Consider the following 15,647-nt stretch of genomic DNA (forward strand, 5'->3'; position numbering starts at 1 on the left):
CCACACACCACACAACAGAACCACTAACCCAGGAACCTATCCTTGCAAAAAAGCCCGTTGCCAACTGTGTCCACATATCTATTCAGGGGACACCATCATAGGGCCTAATCACATCAGCCACACTATCAGAGGCTCGTTCACCTGCACATCTACCAATGTGATATATGCCATCATGTGCCAGCAATGCCCATCTGCCATGCACATTGGTCAAACTGGACAGTCTCTACGTAAAAGAATAAATGGACACAAATCAGATGTCAAGAATTATAACATTCCAAAACCAGTCGGAGAACACTTCAATCTCTCTGGTCACTCGATTACAGACCTAAAAGTCGCAATATTACAACAAAAAGACTTCAAAAACAGACTCCAATGAGAGACTGCTGAATTGGAATTAATTTGCAAACTGGACACAATTAACTTAGGCTTGAATTGAGACTGGGAGTGGATGGGTCATTACACAAAGTAAAACTATTTCCCCATGTTTATTTCCCCCTCCCCCACACTGTTCCTCAGGCGTTCTTGTCAGCTGCTGGAAATGGCCCACCTTGATTATCACTACAAAAGGTTTTCTTTCTCCCCCTCCTCGCCCCGCTCTCCTGCTGGTATTAGCTCATCTTAAGTGATCACTCTCCTTACAGTGTGTATGATAACACCCATTATTTCATATTCTCTATGTATATAAATCTCCCCACTGTATTTTCCACTGAATGCATCGGATGAAGTGAGCTGTAGCTCACGAAAGCTGATGCTCAAATAAATTTGTTAGTCTCTAAGGTGCCACTAGTACTCCTTTTCTTTTTGCGAATACAGACTAACACGGCTGCTGTTCTGAAACCTGTTAATAATAAATGTTTTCGAAGGGATATTAAACTGCATGTCTTAGGCTTAAATCAATCTTTAAATATTAGAGACCAGGACAAGACCTAATGTAGGAGTCAAGTTATCCAACGTTTCCCTACTTACACCTTCATCTGAGGCTTACGGTAATGGCCCCTGGCAGAGAGAGGATATCAGATTAGATGGACCTTGAGTCCACTCCACTATGGTTGTTTCTATGTCTCTCCCTCAAGTTCAGTATAGCATTTTTTCTAGATTTATGTTGTATATGTACAGTGGAGGTAGCAAACAAAAGTTACTTTCCTCCATTCTTTTCTACTCTGCTTCAGGTTTTTATACTCTACCAATCACCATAATATCTGACATCCTATGTTCTTATTTATTATTAATTATAATTCTGGATATTCTTGATTTCCATATCAATGTTCAATCACATTTCAAATCTTGCCAAGTTCTTGGCCTCAATGACTTCCTGTGACAATGAATCCTCCACACTCTACTTACGTGCTTTTGAAAAAATATTTCTTCTTGTTGTTTTTGAATTTTCTACCTTTAAATCCCATTCAATATCTCATGTTATGAGGCAGACAAAACAGAAGTTGCTAACCTGCCTTCTCTAAATCATTCATTATTTTGTATTCTTTTATCATGTTCCCTTTTAGTCATCTCCTTTCTAAGCACAGCTTAATGGTCTGCACAGGAGATTGGAAGCCAGGAACTCCTGCATTCTCATATTAACTCTAATACTGACACAGTCTGTCATCTTACACATGTCATTTAACCTCACTTCCTCAATTTCTAGCCAGCCATCAAGGGAGTCCAAGAAACAGGGCATCCAGGAGTCTTAAGGCTTGTGTATATGACAAATTAGTGCATGACAAGGTGGGGGCAGTGCTCCAGCATGCAGAACACTAAATGGCTGTGTGGACTCTGCTGCTGCGCACTAAAAGTTCACTAGTGCGCTTTCTGTATGCTCAAAAAGAAAAGGAGTACTTGTGGCACCTTAGAGACTAACCAATTTATTTGAGCATGAGCTTTCGTGAGCTACAGCTCACTTCATCAGATGCATACCGTAGCAGACTTTATATATACACAGAGAATATGAAACAATACGTCCTCCCACCCCACGGTCCTGCTGGTAATAGCTTATCTAAAGTGATCATCAGGTGGGCCATTTCCAGCACAAATCCAGGTTTTCTCACCCTCCACCCCCCCCACACAAATTCACTCTCCTGCTGGTGCTAGCCCATCCAAAGTGACAACTCTTTACATAATCAAGTCGGGCTATTTCCTGCACAAATCCAGGTTTTCTCACATCCCCCCCACCCCCATACACACACAAACTCACTCTCCTGCTGGTAATAGCTCATCCAAACTGACCACTCTCCAAGTTTAAATCCAAGTTAAACCAGAACATCTGGGGGGGGGAGGTTAGAAAAAAACAAGAGGAAACAGGCTACCTTGCATAATGACTTAGCCACTCCCAGTCTCTATTTAAGCCTAAATTAATAGTATCCAATTTGCAAATGAATTCCAATTCAGCAGTTTCTCGCTGGAGTCTGGATTTGAAGTTTTTTTGTTTTAAGATAGCGACCTTCAGGTCTGTAATTGCGTGACCAGAGAGATTGAAGTGTTCTCCGACTGGTTTATGAATGTTATAATTCTTGACATCTGATTTGTGTCCATTTATTCTTTTACGTAGAGACTGTCCAGTTTGACCAATGTACATGGCAGAGGGGCATTGCTGGCACATGATGGCATATATCACATTGGTGGATGTGCAGGTGAACAAGCCTCTGATAGTGTGGCTGATGTTATTAGGCCCTGTGATGGTGTCCCCTGAATAGATATGTGGGCACAATTGGCAACGGGCTTTGTTGTTTCAAAGATCAGTATGTAAAAGGGCATTAGAGAATCTTTAGCACACAGCAATAGGGTCCACATTGACAGCAAGTGCGCTGCACACTGAAGCTCTGTAGATTTATGCCCCAGCTTGCTTCACAGTAACTTATCCTATAGATATGCGCTGAGTGGAATTAGGTACTGAACACTAAATCTATCAGCAGAAGTGGCAGTTAATAAATATACTGTAGCATATTCAAAAATATTGACCTACAAGTATACAGGATATTGCAAACAGTGGAGTTCTTGTGATATCAGGGTTTCTTAACCATAGTATGCTCCAGATAAAGAAAACCCATAGAAAGAAGCAAGAACTGATACAAAGAATGTCTTTTCAACATGCAAATTTCCCCCCAGAGCAGAGGGCTTGCTCAATAGCCTATATATTTTCCTTGCGTAAGTAGGATGCATGGCCATGGCAGGACCCTCCCTACTGGGCTGAACATCGGTGTGTAAGAACAAGGCACTAGAAATTAAGATTTAATTGTGATCCTATACTGGCTTGTGTAAGCGTAGGCAGAGGCTGGCTGGTATACCTGTTTTAAGTATGCCCAGTTAACAATGAGTGTCCCAAGAACTCAAAATCAGATAAAAATGTTTTCTTTGATATACGGCTGTTTGCCATTCTAAAGATAATAAATTACTTAAGCAATGTTCGGTTTGTAAACTAGGCAATGTTCTAAATAATTAGGGCAAGATACTAGTGAAAATCAGCACAGCTCTATTGACTCCAAGAGAGCTACACTGAATTACATCAGATGAGTCTCTTGCTTTTAGTCACCATCTAAGTTACAGTAATGAAGGGAAAGATCCCTGTGTTCCAACTACTTGCATTATCATATCTGCAACTTTCTAAAAAGATTATCATATTAGTTTGTTTGATTTCCTGCATTTGAACGCTTAAATGGAGATAGATTGGTAAAACACAGTGGCAAAACCCTCAGCACCACAAGCTAATTGAATTTCAGGATCAATGAATGACAATATCTGCATTACTGATGGAACTAAGCAGTGAATTTGGACTTGACTACAGTTATTAGAACAAACTCATTATCTTTACAAAACAAATGCTAACAATTGATATTTTCTTTCAAAATTTACAAAATGTTTGCCTCTGTACCGTGAAACATGAGGTCAGCATGATTTCTATGTGGCTTCATTTTGCTTTGATAATGCGATAGATTAATCAATTGTGGGCTTTGGTTTCACACTGGGATAGTGTGAAAGCATCTTAATACATCTCAATGCAAATAGGAATGCTTATGTTCTCTAATGGAGTTGAAGGGAGATATCCAAATAGCATGATTTAAGGTACGGAATTCCTATTTTTCCTTATCCCACACACTTTCATTTCACCTTATATTTCAGATCTATATATTCATTTTTTACTCTTCCTTGTTCAGCACAAGCTGTCGCCTTTACTCCAAATAAAGAATAAACGTAATTAACTGTTTCTGTATCCTGCAAGTGCTGATTTGGTATATAAACAATGACTTTGCATGGGAATTGTCAAGGTTCCTCCCCCACTCTGAACTCTAGGGTACAGATGTGGGGACCTGCATGAAAACCTCCTAAGCTTACTTTTACCAGCTTAGGTTAAAACTTCCCCAAGGTACAAATTAATTTTATCCTTTATCCTTGGAATAACCACTGCCACCACCAAACTCTAACTGGGTTTACTGGGAAACGTAGTTTCGACACGTCTTTCCCCCCAAAATCCTCCCAACCCTTGCACCCCAGTTCCTGGGAAAGGTTTGGTAAAAATCCTCACCAATTTGCATAGGTGACCACGGACCCAAACCCTTGGATCTGAGAACAATGAAAAAGCATTCAGTTTTCTTACAAGAAGACTTTTAATATAAATAGAAGTAAATAGGAGTAAAGGAATCACCCCTGTAAAATCAGGATGGTAGGTACCTTACAGGGTAATTAGATTCAAAACATAGAGAATCCCTCTAGGCAAAACCTTAAGTTATAAAAAAGACACACAGACAGAAATAGTCATTCTATTCAGCACAATGCTTTTCTCAGCCATTTAAAGAAATCATAATCTAACGCATACCTAGCTAGATTATTTACTAAAAGTTCTAAGACTCCATTCCTGTTCTATCCCCAGCAAAGCAGCATACTGACAGACACAGACCCTTTGTTTCTCTCCCTCCTCCCAGCTTTTGAAAGTATCTTGTCTCCTCATTGGTCATTTTGGTAATGTGCCAGCGAGGTTACCTTTAGCTTCTTCACCCTTTACAGGTGAGAGGATTTTTCCTCTGGCCAGGAGGGATTTTAAAGGGGTTTACCCTTCCCTTTACATTTATGACAGGAATAGAATATTGCTGTCTATTTTAGCTGTCAGCCCTATAAACATTTGGTTACACAGTGTTGCCTCTACAGAACTTCGCTTAGCCAAACTAATCACACTTTAAAGCTCTCTTAATGAACTGTTGGCTGGGTAATCTTTACAAAAATAGACAATCAAATCATTTTGGCAGTATTTTGGAACCTTGATGTCTTCCATCCAAAAGAATTATATTAAATATTTACATTTGTATTGTTTAATTAAAGACGGAATTATCCTAAAATTAAACAACCAATTCTTTACATGTGAACACTTAAAGCTAAATTGCAGTGGAAACAAAGCAGAATTATATGGCAACATGAGCAAATATGCACACACAAAAATACAAAAACCCTGAATAATTTTATTGTAATGAATACCTAAGTAGTTTTCATTTACTCTGATGTGTTCCTATGCCAAGAAAGTGTCTTTGGTACTTGGTCCAAAATGAATGCGAGCCCAAGTGACAAAGATGTTAAGGGCTAGGTGGCGAGCAGCCCTGTGCAGATGTGTAGCAGGATGCATGGGGAGGCAATACACTTCTCCCTTACTCCCTAGTACTCCTACAAAGAGGGCAATCACCATTATAATGTCCTGGGGACTTTCCTTCTAGATTCCTATCCAGGACTGTCAAACAACTAAAGATGAAACTACCCCCAGAGAATGCACCCCAGGTTTTCTGATTAGTCCAGCTCGAGGGACAGGATTCTGGGCTATAAGTCAGTGCTTATGCAGTTTGGACATGATCAGTAAGCTTCACAGGTATAGGATGTACCTACATATCATGTCTCAGTGCCTTGATTGATTTAAGTGGCTACCTTTAGGGCAAAATAACAAGACTTGGAGAGAGAGGAGGAGCACAGGCTGCAGTAGGGGCTCTTCCCAGTGCATCATGACTGTCTCTGCTATAGTTATTCTGATTATGCTACTTCATTTTAAACCATACATTTTACTTTACTATGCTTATAATAAAACAAGTCATTAACTTCATGTTTTTGCCAGACACTTTGCTGAAGGGCAACAGCACTAGAGGAGAAAATGCAAAATTATGTAATTATGGAAAACAATGGGTACACATGGAAATAGCATGTATTAATAAATTAATCCATTTGCATGAAGTTCATTATAAAATATGAGCATCTGTATACAGTTAAAAAGACACCATCACCCTGGTTTATGCTCCCAAATTTAGATCCAATCCTGCAAGTGCTGAGCACCTCTAGCTGGGTAATGAGTGCCTTAAACACTTACGGGAATTAGTGGGAGGTGAAAGCACTCAGCATCTTGTGAAATGCATTCAGTAATTTGGGGGACTGAGCTCTTAGTTTTTTAAATGGTGTTTCTCCAAAAAGCTTTGCTTAGTCTTATGGCAAGGTCCAATATATTTAAGTGAAAGGATTTCATCTGCATCAACTCCACAGTCAATCCAAAGAAGAGGAAGGGTACCTAAACTAAGACTACCATCATCTATGTGCAGAAAGAATAGCAAATATGGCAGGCGACCAGCTTGGCTTAACAGAGAAATCTTCGGTGAGCTTAAACACAAAAAGGAAGCTTACAAGAAGTGGAAACTTGGACAGATGATTAGGGAGGAGTATAAAAATATTGCTTGAGAATGCAGGGGTGTAAACAGGAAGGCCAAAACACAACCGGAGTTGCAGCTAGCAAGGGATATGAAGGGTAACAAGAAGGGTTTCTACAGGTATGTTAGCAACGAGAAAAAAGGTCAGTGAAAGCGTGGGACCTTTAATGAATGGGGGAGGCAACCTAGTGACAGATGATGTGGAAAAAGCTGAAGTACTCAATGCCTTTTTTGCCGCGGTCTTCACAGACAAGGTCGCTCCCACACTGCTGTCCTGGACAACACAGTATGGGGAGGAGGTGAGCAGCCCCCAGTGGTGAAAGAACAGGTTAAAGACTATTTAGAAAAGTTGGACATGCACAAGTCCATGAGTCCAGATCTAATGAAGCTGAGGGAGCTGAGGGAATTGGCTGATGTGATTGCTGAGCCATTGGCCATTATCTTGGAAAACTCGTGGTGATCGGGGGAGGTCCCGGATGACTGGAAAAAGGCATATATAGTGCCCATCTTTAAAAAAGGGAACTACAGCCTCACCCCAGGCCCTGGAAAAATCATGGAGCAGGTCCTCAAAGCAACCATTCTGAAGCACTTGGAGGAGAGAAAGGTGATCAGGAATAGTCAACATGGATTCACCAAGGGCAAGTCATGCCTGTCCAACCTGATTGCTTTCTATGATGAGATAACTGGCTCTGTGGATATGGGGAAAACAGTGGATGTGATATATCTTGATTTTAGCAAAGCTTTTGGTATGGTCTCCCACAGTATTCTTGCCACCAAGATAAAAAAGTATGGATTGGATGAATGGACTATAAAGTGGATAGAAAGCTGGCTAGATTGTCAGGCTCAATGGATGGATTGCACCTGCAACAAGTTCACAGATGACACTAAGATGAGGGGAGAAGTAGATACACTGTAGGGTCGGGATAGGATCCAGAGTGACCTCGACAAATTGGAGGATTGGGCCAAAAGAAATCTGATGAGGTTCAACAAGGACAAGTTCAGAGTCCTGCACTTAGGATGAAAGAATCCCATGCACTGCTACAGGCTGGGGACTGACTGGCTAAGCAGCAGTTCTGCAGAAAAGGACCTGGGGGTTACAGTGGACAAGAAGCTGGATATGAGTCAACAGTGTGCCCATGTTGCCAAGAAGGCTAATGGTATATTGGGCTGCATTATTAGGAGCATTGCCAGCAAATTGAGGGAAGTGATTATTCCCCTATATTTGGCACTGGTGAGACCACATCTGGCGCACTGTGTCTAGTTTTGGGCCCCCCACTACAGAAGGGATGTGGACAAATTGGAGAGAGTCCAGCAGAGGGCAATGAAAATGATCAGGGGGCTGGGGCATATGATTTATGAGGAGAGGCTGAGGGAACTGGGCTTGTGCTGTCTGCAGAAGAGAAGAGTGAGGACGGATTTGATAGCGGCCTTCAACTACCTGAAAAGGGGTTCCAAAGAGGATGGAGCTCAGCTGTTCTCAGTGGTGGCAGATGACAGAACAAGGAGCAATGGTCTCAAGTTGCAGTGAGGGAGGTCGAGGTTGGATATTAGGAAACACTATTTCACTAGGAGGGTTGTGAAACACTGGAATGGGTTACCTAGGGAGATGGTGCAATCTCCTTCCTTAGTGGTTTTTAAGGTCAGGCTTGACAAAGCCCTGGCTGGGATGATTTAGTTGGTGTTGGTCCTGCTTTGAGCAGGGGGTTAGACTAGATGACTGTCAAGGTTCCTCCCCCACTCTGAACTCTAGGGTACAGATGTGGGGACCTGCATGAAAAAACCTCCTAAGCTTATCTTTACCAGCTTAGGTCAAAACTTCCCCAAGGTACAAAATATTCCCCCCGTTGTCCTTGGACTGGCCGCTACCACCACCAAACTAATACTGGTTACTGGGGAAGAGCTGTTTGGACGCGTCCTTCCCCCAAAATACTTCCCAAAACCCTGCACCCCACTTCCTGGACAAGGTTTGGTAAAAAGCCTCACCAATTTGCCTAGGTGACTACAGACCCAGACCCTTGGATCTTAAGAACAATGAACAATCCTCCCAACACTTGCACCCCCCCTTTCCTGGGAAATGTTGGATAAAAAGCCTCACCAATTTGCATAGGTGACCACAGACCCAAACCCTTGGATCTGAGAACAATGAAAAAGCATTCAGTTTTTTACAAGAAGACTTTTAATAAAAAATAGAAGTAAATAGAAATAAAGAAATCCCCCCTGTAAAATCAGGATGGTAGATATCTTACAGGGTAATTAGATTCAAAAACATAGAGAACCCCTCTAGGCAAAACCTTAAGTTACAAAAAAGATACACAGACAGAAATAGTTATTCTATTCAGCACAATTCTTTTCTCAGCCATTTAAAGAAATCATAATCTAACACATACCTAGCTAGATTACTTACTAAAAGTTCTAAGACTCCATTCCTGGTCTATCCCCGGCCAAGACAACTACAGACAGACACAGACCCTTTGTTTTTCTCCCTCCTCCCAGCTTTTGAAAGTATCTTGTCTCCTCATTGGTCATTTTAGTCAGGTGCCAGTGAGGTTACCTTTAGCTTCTTAACCCTTTACAGGTGAGAGGAGCTTTCCCCTGGCCAGGAGGGATTTCAAAGGGGTTTACCCTTCCCTTTATATTTATGACAATGACCTCCTGAGGTCTCTTCCAACCCTAATCTTCTATGATTCTATTCAAGTCTATAGTTTAAAGTGATTTCTGTAAAACCTGATTGGTTCTATTCCTGCTCAGTTTCATAGGACTTTTAGATAGAGGCACATACTCTTTTCTATTTCAGTATTTTGATTAAACATGCTCCCTTAATGCAAGGAACCCAAACAGGGAGTGCTGAATAAATTGAAAGAAGGAGCCACAGTCAGCCTCCACCACAGGTTCTTCTAGAGGGCATAGAAGAACCTATATTAGCCTACTCCAGGAGGAAGGAAAGGGTTCTGCTGTGCAGGAGCCCAGCTGGAAAGTTAAGAAGTCCATGCTAAGAGCTCTTATCTGGGGGACAAAGTGGTGCTGTAATGTTTTTACAGTACTTTGAAAATCTAGAGAGCCCTATAGTACATATAAGTGCTATATAGTAATATTGTTATTATTTGCTGGAGTTTACATAGTGAGACTGAAGAATGAGAGGATTCTCACATTTTGAGGCTCATCAGCCATCCCCTGGAAAATTGACTAGGAAATGAGATTGTAAAATGCTGTGTGGGAGCAAGTATAGAGTGGAGGAAATGGCTGATAGGGAAAACTTAAGAAATCAGGAATCTCATGGGAAGGGATGGGTAATCTAGGGGAAAAGACATATCTTGTGATGTTTACAAGGGATGACAAGGAAAGTGGGATGGGCTGTGAAGGGGCAAGGAAATGGAGATTTTCTAGGGGTTTTGAAGGGAGAAAAGGAATTAGGCATTATGGCTGGTGATCATGATTTGTCTATGTGGTGGTCTTAATCAGGGTGGGGGAATTTAGTGTTACAGAAGAGTGGGCTAGAGAGAATGGAATAGATATGTTTTTGGAGGCACAAGAAGACATGAAGCTATCACTAGTTCCTGAGCTGGGGTGAAAGAGAGAGAGAGAGAAAAAAAATAGTCTTGACTTGTGTGAGGTGCTACAAATATAGGGGAGGCTGAATTCACACAGTGTTGGGGATTAGGAAATTTCATGGAAGATTACACAAACAGGGGTAGAGAATTGAGATCTACTGGACTATGAAGGGTATATGTTATGTAAGGATAGAGAATGAGGTGGAGCCTGACTGCTTGTGGATGGGGTGGGAAGTGTTTGAAATAATTGGGAGAGGAGAAGAGATATAGGGTGTGCACAAGAGAACAGTAATAAAAAAGATAAATGCAGAATACACATACATTGAGATTAACACAATCCATTTAAATCCTTGTTTCTTTAGGAAGAAGAAGAAAAGAGCGCACACAGAGGCTAACAGAGTGGTGCATGAGCAACATTATGAATGTACTAGTGCATGTGAACCAGCAGGAACCAGGATATAGATTAAAATGCTCTCCATTTTTAGGGGAAAAAAGTTGAAAAATGATTTCTCTATTTTAAGTTTCTAGCATGTTGTTAATAAAACAGGCATAATAAGTAAAAGAGACTGGAGCAGGACTAGGAGCAGGGAAGCAGCAAGAGGAGGGCTGGAGCCCAGCTAGGAACAGGGCTGGAGCAGGAGCAGGAGCAGGGCTAGGAACAGGGCTGGAGCAGGCTAAGGCCTGGGGAGTCTATGGCCACCGCTGGGCAGGAGAGAGTTCCAAGTTCTGGAGTGACATTGAGCACACTGAGCAGCTGTTCCTCCTGTGGGGCTTATACACCTGATCTGGGAGTCACACGACCTGCTCCTGCCTTGTGGATTGGCTGGAGCCTAACACTGGAGTGACTCATAATCTTACAATAGTGATCTTATATGAGCAAGTTATGAACCTTAAGTAATTAGCCTTTTCAACAACCTGGATAGGAAAACAAGTACTATCATCCTCATTTTACAGACAAAGGAATGGCAGTAGAGTGGTGTCACTTGACCAAATCTACAGAGTCAGTGTCAGGAACAGGTTAAGAACTCAGGAGTAGCGGGCTCTCAATCCTGGGCTCACATCATTCTTCTCTGGGTTACTCAACCCTTTAGCACAGTGGTACCCAAACTTTTCCTGTTGTGCCCTCCCCTTACCAGTAAAGGTATCTGTCCACACACCCCTCCATTACTACACAGTTGGCTCAGCAGAGGAGCTTGGGCTGAATGCTGAGGTGGGGGCAAAACTGGGGAGGGGGGTGGAGCTGGGACCAGAGGCATAGTTGGCCTGGGGACAGAGAGGGAACGAGGGCAGAGCTGGGCTGGGAGCAAATCATGGAGTGGAGCGGAGCTGGGGCTGGGGCCAGAGCTGGACTGAGGGCAGTGCAGGAGGCAGAGCAAGGCTGGAGCTGGGGCTGGAGCTGGGCTGGGGGCAGAGTGGGGCTGGGTGGCGCTTCCTCCCTGCCCACCATGGGGGCTGGCCTGGCAACGCACCCTCCCGAACATTCCTCCATGCCCCCCATTGTTAGGGGACACTGCTTTTGCAGCATTTTTGGAAGAGAATGCTTATATTCTTTTTACTCAAGGTGAGAACAGCAAATAAATACAGAAAAGAAACAAAACCAAGGGTAACTGACGTGCACACATCCATATGAATACACTAATATTATTACTTGTTTAGCACTGAAAATGTGCTTGACTGCACATTGTATAAAGCACATGTATCACAAATACTGATCACATACAAAAATAAGTTATTTCCGATTATGCAATGCAATTATTTTGACAATGTCCCTTAAGAAACCATGATTTCAGTTCAAATACAAAGGAAACTGCAACTTTGCATTGCCCTAAAATTTGCTTCACAGCTGCATGAATAAAATTACCATGTGCTTGGAATTTTCATTTCCAGCATCATTCTCTTGTCTTGTTGTGTGTTTTGGAAAACACCATACACATTACTATAGTTAATAACTAATAATACATCAAATGTTATACTTTGAACATATTGGGCCACACCCTCATCTGGTGAGAATCAGCATGGCTCTGTTGACTTAATTCAGATTATGCTGATATACAACGGCTGAGATCAGGCTCATGTCTTCCAACTGAGTGTAAAAAACTACTGCAAAACATTCAAGAGAAATAGAAGGAATGGATTTCAATGCACCATCTAAAGTAATATTTTAATGCCTGATTCTGGACCAGGAACCCATTTACCCAAGTAAATGGACCATGCACTGTGGAGTTCATTGGGCAACGTGGGAATTAATCCTTCTTCTAGGTCACAATGCTACAGCGAAGCTGCTGTGGCACTGGTACTGTAGTCTGAGAGAGGCTGCAGCAAACCCTGTGGCTATGCCCTGTCCATCTCTCTGGGGAGCTTTTCTCATCATCTGTGCAGCCATGGAGCCAACAGAACTACCACTAACTTCCCAGGTGCACTGGGGAAGAGGGAACCCTTTTGGAGCAAAGGTGTCCTTTCTCCTCACATCCTCTTCCCCCCCGTTCCAGTATGTTCAGGCATTCTGTGACTGGGAAGTTTGGAGCAAGATTTGATCCATAGAAAGTTAAAAATTACATGGCATTTTGCAGTGAAGTATTTTAGAACTCTGGACTTGAATTGGAGTTGTTGGTACTATCATTCCAAGAATAAAAAAATCTTTTTGACTATGTTATACTTGTTGCTTGAGATAATGGATATGACAGCAGGAGAGACACAGTATTGTTGTCACATCAATAAGACTGACAACTGACACTGTGAAATATACTCAGGCGCTAATCAGAAAGCTCACTGTTGCTGTTAAAATTGATCTATGTGATTAATTCCGTTTGAAATTTTGATCAAAATTGATCTGTCCAATTTTCTGGTCCCAGTTCCATAAGTCAAATCTTACCACAGAATTACACAAATCAATTTAGTTTGGGCTTCTGTAAAAGCAGAGCAAAAAAGAAGGTAGAAGTAATTTTGGAGCTGTCAGTGACTGATTGGTTTTTTGATTTCACACTTTTACTTAAAATAGAACAGGCCTTACCGTAGCTGTCATAAGCATCTTCACTTGTTCCATGACCATAATCATAATATTCAGGCACACTGCAATAGATTCAGACAGCAAGAAATGTTACTATAATCAGAAGGAATCAACACAAAAGCTTAAATGGTAAACAAAAGTTAAAATATTATTACCTTTATATGCAAGCATAACACAGTCAAATGACACTGTGCAAATATAACCTAGAGGGGACATATTATATTTCTTATTTTCATTTATCTACTAATTTTAAAATAAAATCATTCCAAAAATATGTAAACGTAAGAATTATTTTTCAAAGATGTGGCAGAAGATTAGGGATATAAATTCAATTCACAAGAACAAGGTGCAGTCTTATAATATCCTGCCCTAGGGTTTCCTTTTGGTTTAAAAGTTCATCAGAGCTTCAGCTCAGAAGAAGCACACTGTCCTCTGGAACCTTAGTAGGCCTTCTCCTTTCAATCCTTCCCTAAAGATTGAGGCCCTCCATTGACCAGGAGCCCTGTTCGTTTGCTAGATCCAAAAGGAAGCTTTAGGTTAGACTAAACTCAGGATTTTTAATCAAAAAATCTTTTCTTTGTCCTCTGGAGAATCCAGTTTGAATTAGTATATGCATTTCTCTCCAAGGCTGATAACTGAGGAAGTTTATTAGCATCCTTCCTCCTTAATAGAGAAGTACATACAACACACATACACAACTGCATTTTTAGTACTGTGTACCTAAAAGGTGTTAACCTAATTCAGTAAGGTTTAACTTAACTCAATAAAGCTTATCTTAATTCTACAAGGTTTGTTCAGGATATTACAGGATATTGTCAGTCTGTCACAGCCTTTTGTACTGAACCTTAAGATGCTTGCTTTTACTGAGGACTTTGGCTGTTTTTTCCATTTTTCAATTACACTTCCTGCAAAGTTGGTCTGCCTACATTCCATACAAAGGGAAGGCCTGATTATCCACAGCCTTATGGGTTTCTATGACTTTCTGTGACCTCCGTGAATTTTGCAGCCCTGGTGTGGCTGACCCCAGGACTGCCCCGCAGCTGATCCCTGGTGCTGCCCTGGAGCAGTGGTCTGGGACCAGCGGCGGTGGCAATAGGGCCCCGGGCTGCTCCCACCCCCCGCCCAGACCTGTGGTGGTGGCAGCTGCGTGGCCCCGGGCCATCCCCTGCCTGGATCAGTGGTGGCAGCAACAGGACCCTGGGTTACCCCCCCGCCCGGACCAGTGACAGGGGGGCCCGGCTGCCCCCAGCCCGGACCAGCAGCAGTCTTCAGGAGTATCTTCCTCCCAGCAGCTAAGATTTAGTCACAGATATTTTTAGCATAAGTCATGGACAGGTCACGGGGCTGTGACTTTTTGTTTACTTCCCATGACCTGTCCATGACTTTTACTAAAAATACCCATGACTAAAATGTAGTCTTAACGTTGACAGTGATTTGCACCCACTGCAAAGTAAGTGTAATAAGTTAATAAATGAATAGTAGATTTGTTTTTAGACCTAGTTTGCACAGACCTAGTATACAAAGTGCAAGGATGTGGAAAATCAGAGCTAGTTTCAAAACTACTGCTTGCCAGTTATTTGTTTGTTGATCAACAATGATCACGTATGGTCATAACAGGTTATCAAAAAATGAAGAGGCCATTTTAGACCATTGTTGCATGCTGCTAATTAATGATCTGCAGCTATTGTCTGTAATGGGCACCAGCATATCTGTGAAGCAAAAATGGTAAACCATAGTAACATGGAGATTGAATTAGTCACATTTTAGCTTTACAATTATTATTATTATTTATAATTTGTTTTCCAGTAACACCTTATGTGCCCCCAAATCAGGATCAATTCCCAGTTTGCTAGGCACTGCTAATGAAAGCCTACAATCTATCTATATTACTGAATTGTATTTCCCCCACCCTCAGTGAACTAAATACAAATTATCACATTTGCTGGTAAGTTTTTGGTTTGTTTGTTTTATTTGACCTTTTTTTTATTAAAGGCTCCATCTGATAGGCTCTCACAAAGATACCAAAACCTCAATGGTCACCTCAACATTATGATGACATTGCACCCCATAATGCTTTATGGAAATATGCTTATGAATGTATATATGACATAACTGGAATATGTTATATGCTACATATGCTGTGTAACATATCTCTGCAAAGGTTACAATCTACTGAATATATTCATCCTATTTGTATGCATGAATCATTTTTGTATTCAAAGTTACGAATATTGGCTGTGTACTTGTTTGATTTTAAGCAGCCTTAGTAAAGCATTTGGTCAGCTTCTTTAGAAAGGAATTTGCAAGTCAAGTGCCCATTAACTGACAATGGATCTTGGAAGACTCTAATCCACATAAGAAGTCTTCCTAGAGATGTTCAAGTTAGCATGTGGGCAATGGCTGCTGCCTGTAAAAACTGAGTCATGTATGGAC

The 15,647-nt window shown here is 41.5% G+C and overlaps 1 protein-coding gene across 4 annotated transcripts in view; it reads right to left on the minus strand.

Annotated features, from left to right (window-relative positions):
• Positions 1-15,647, minus strand: part of KHDRBS2 (KH RNA binding domain containing, signal transduction associated 2) — a 641,322-nt gene that overhangs the window by 75,077 nt on the left and 550,598 nt on the right. For all 4 annotated transcript variants that reach the window (XR_007355927.2, XR_007355928.2, XR_007355926.2 and 1 more), the window contains one exon: positions 13,218-13,276. Coding sequence is in view for 1 of the 4 variants with exons in the window: in XM_048845206.2 (XP_048701163.1) it covers positions 13,218-13,276 (59 nt within the window). In the remaining 3 variants the exon portion in view is untranslated. The remainder of the gene's footprint in view (positions 1-13,217; positions 13,277-15,647) is intronic.

This window comes from Caretta caretta, chromosome 3, assembly GCF_965140235.1.
Source record: "Caretta caretta isolate rCarCar2 chromosome 3, rCarCar1.hap1, whole genome shotgun sequence".
NCBI lineage: Eukaryota > Metazoa > Chordata > Testudines > Cheloniidae > Caretta > Caretta caretta.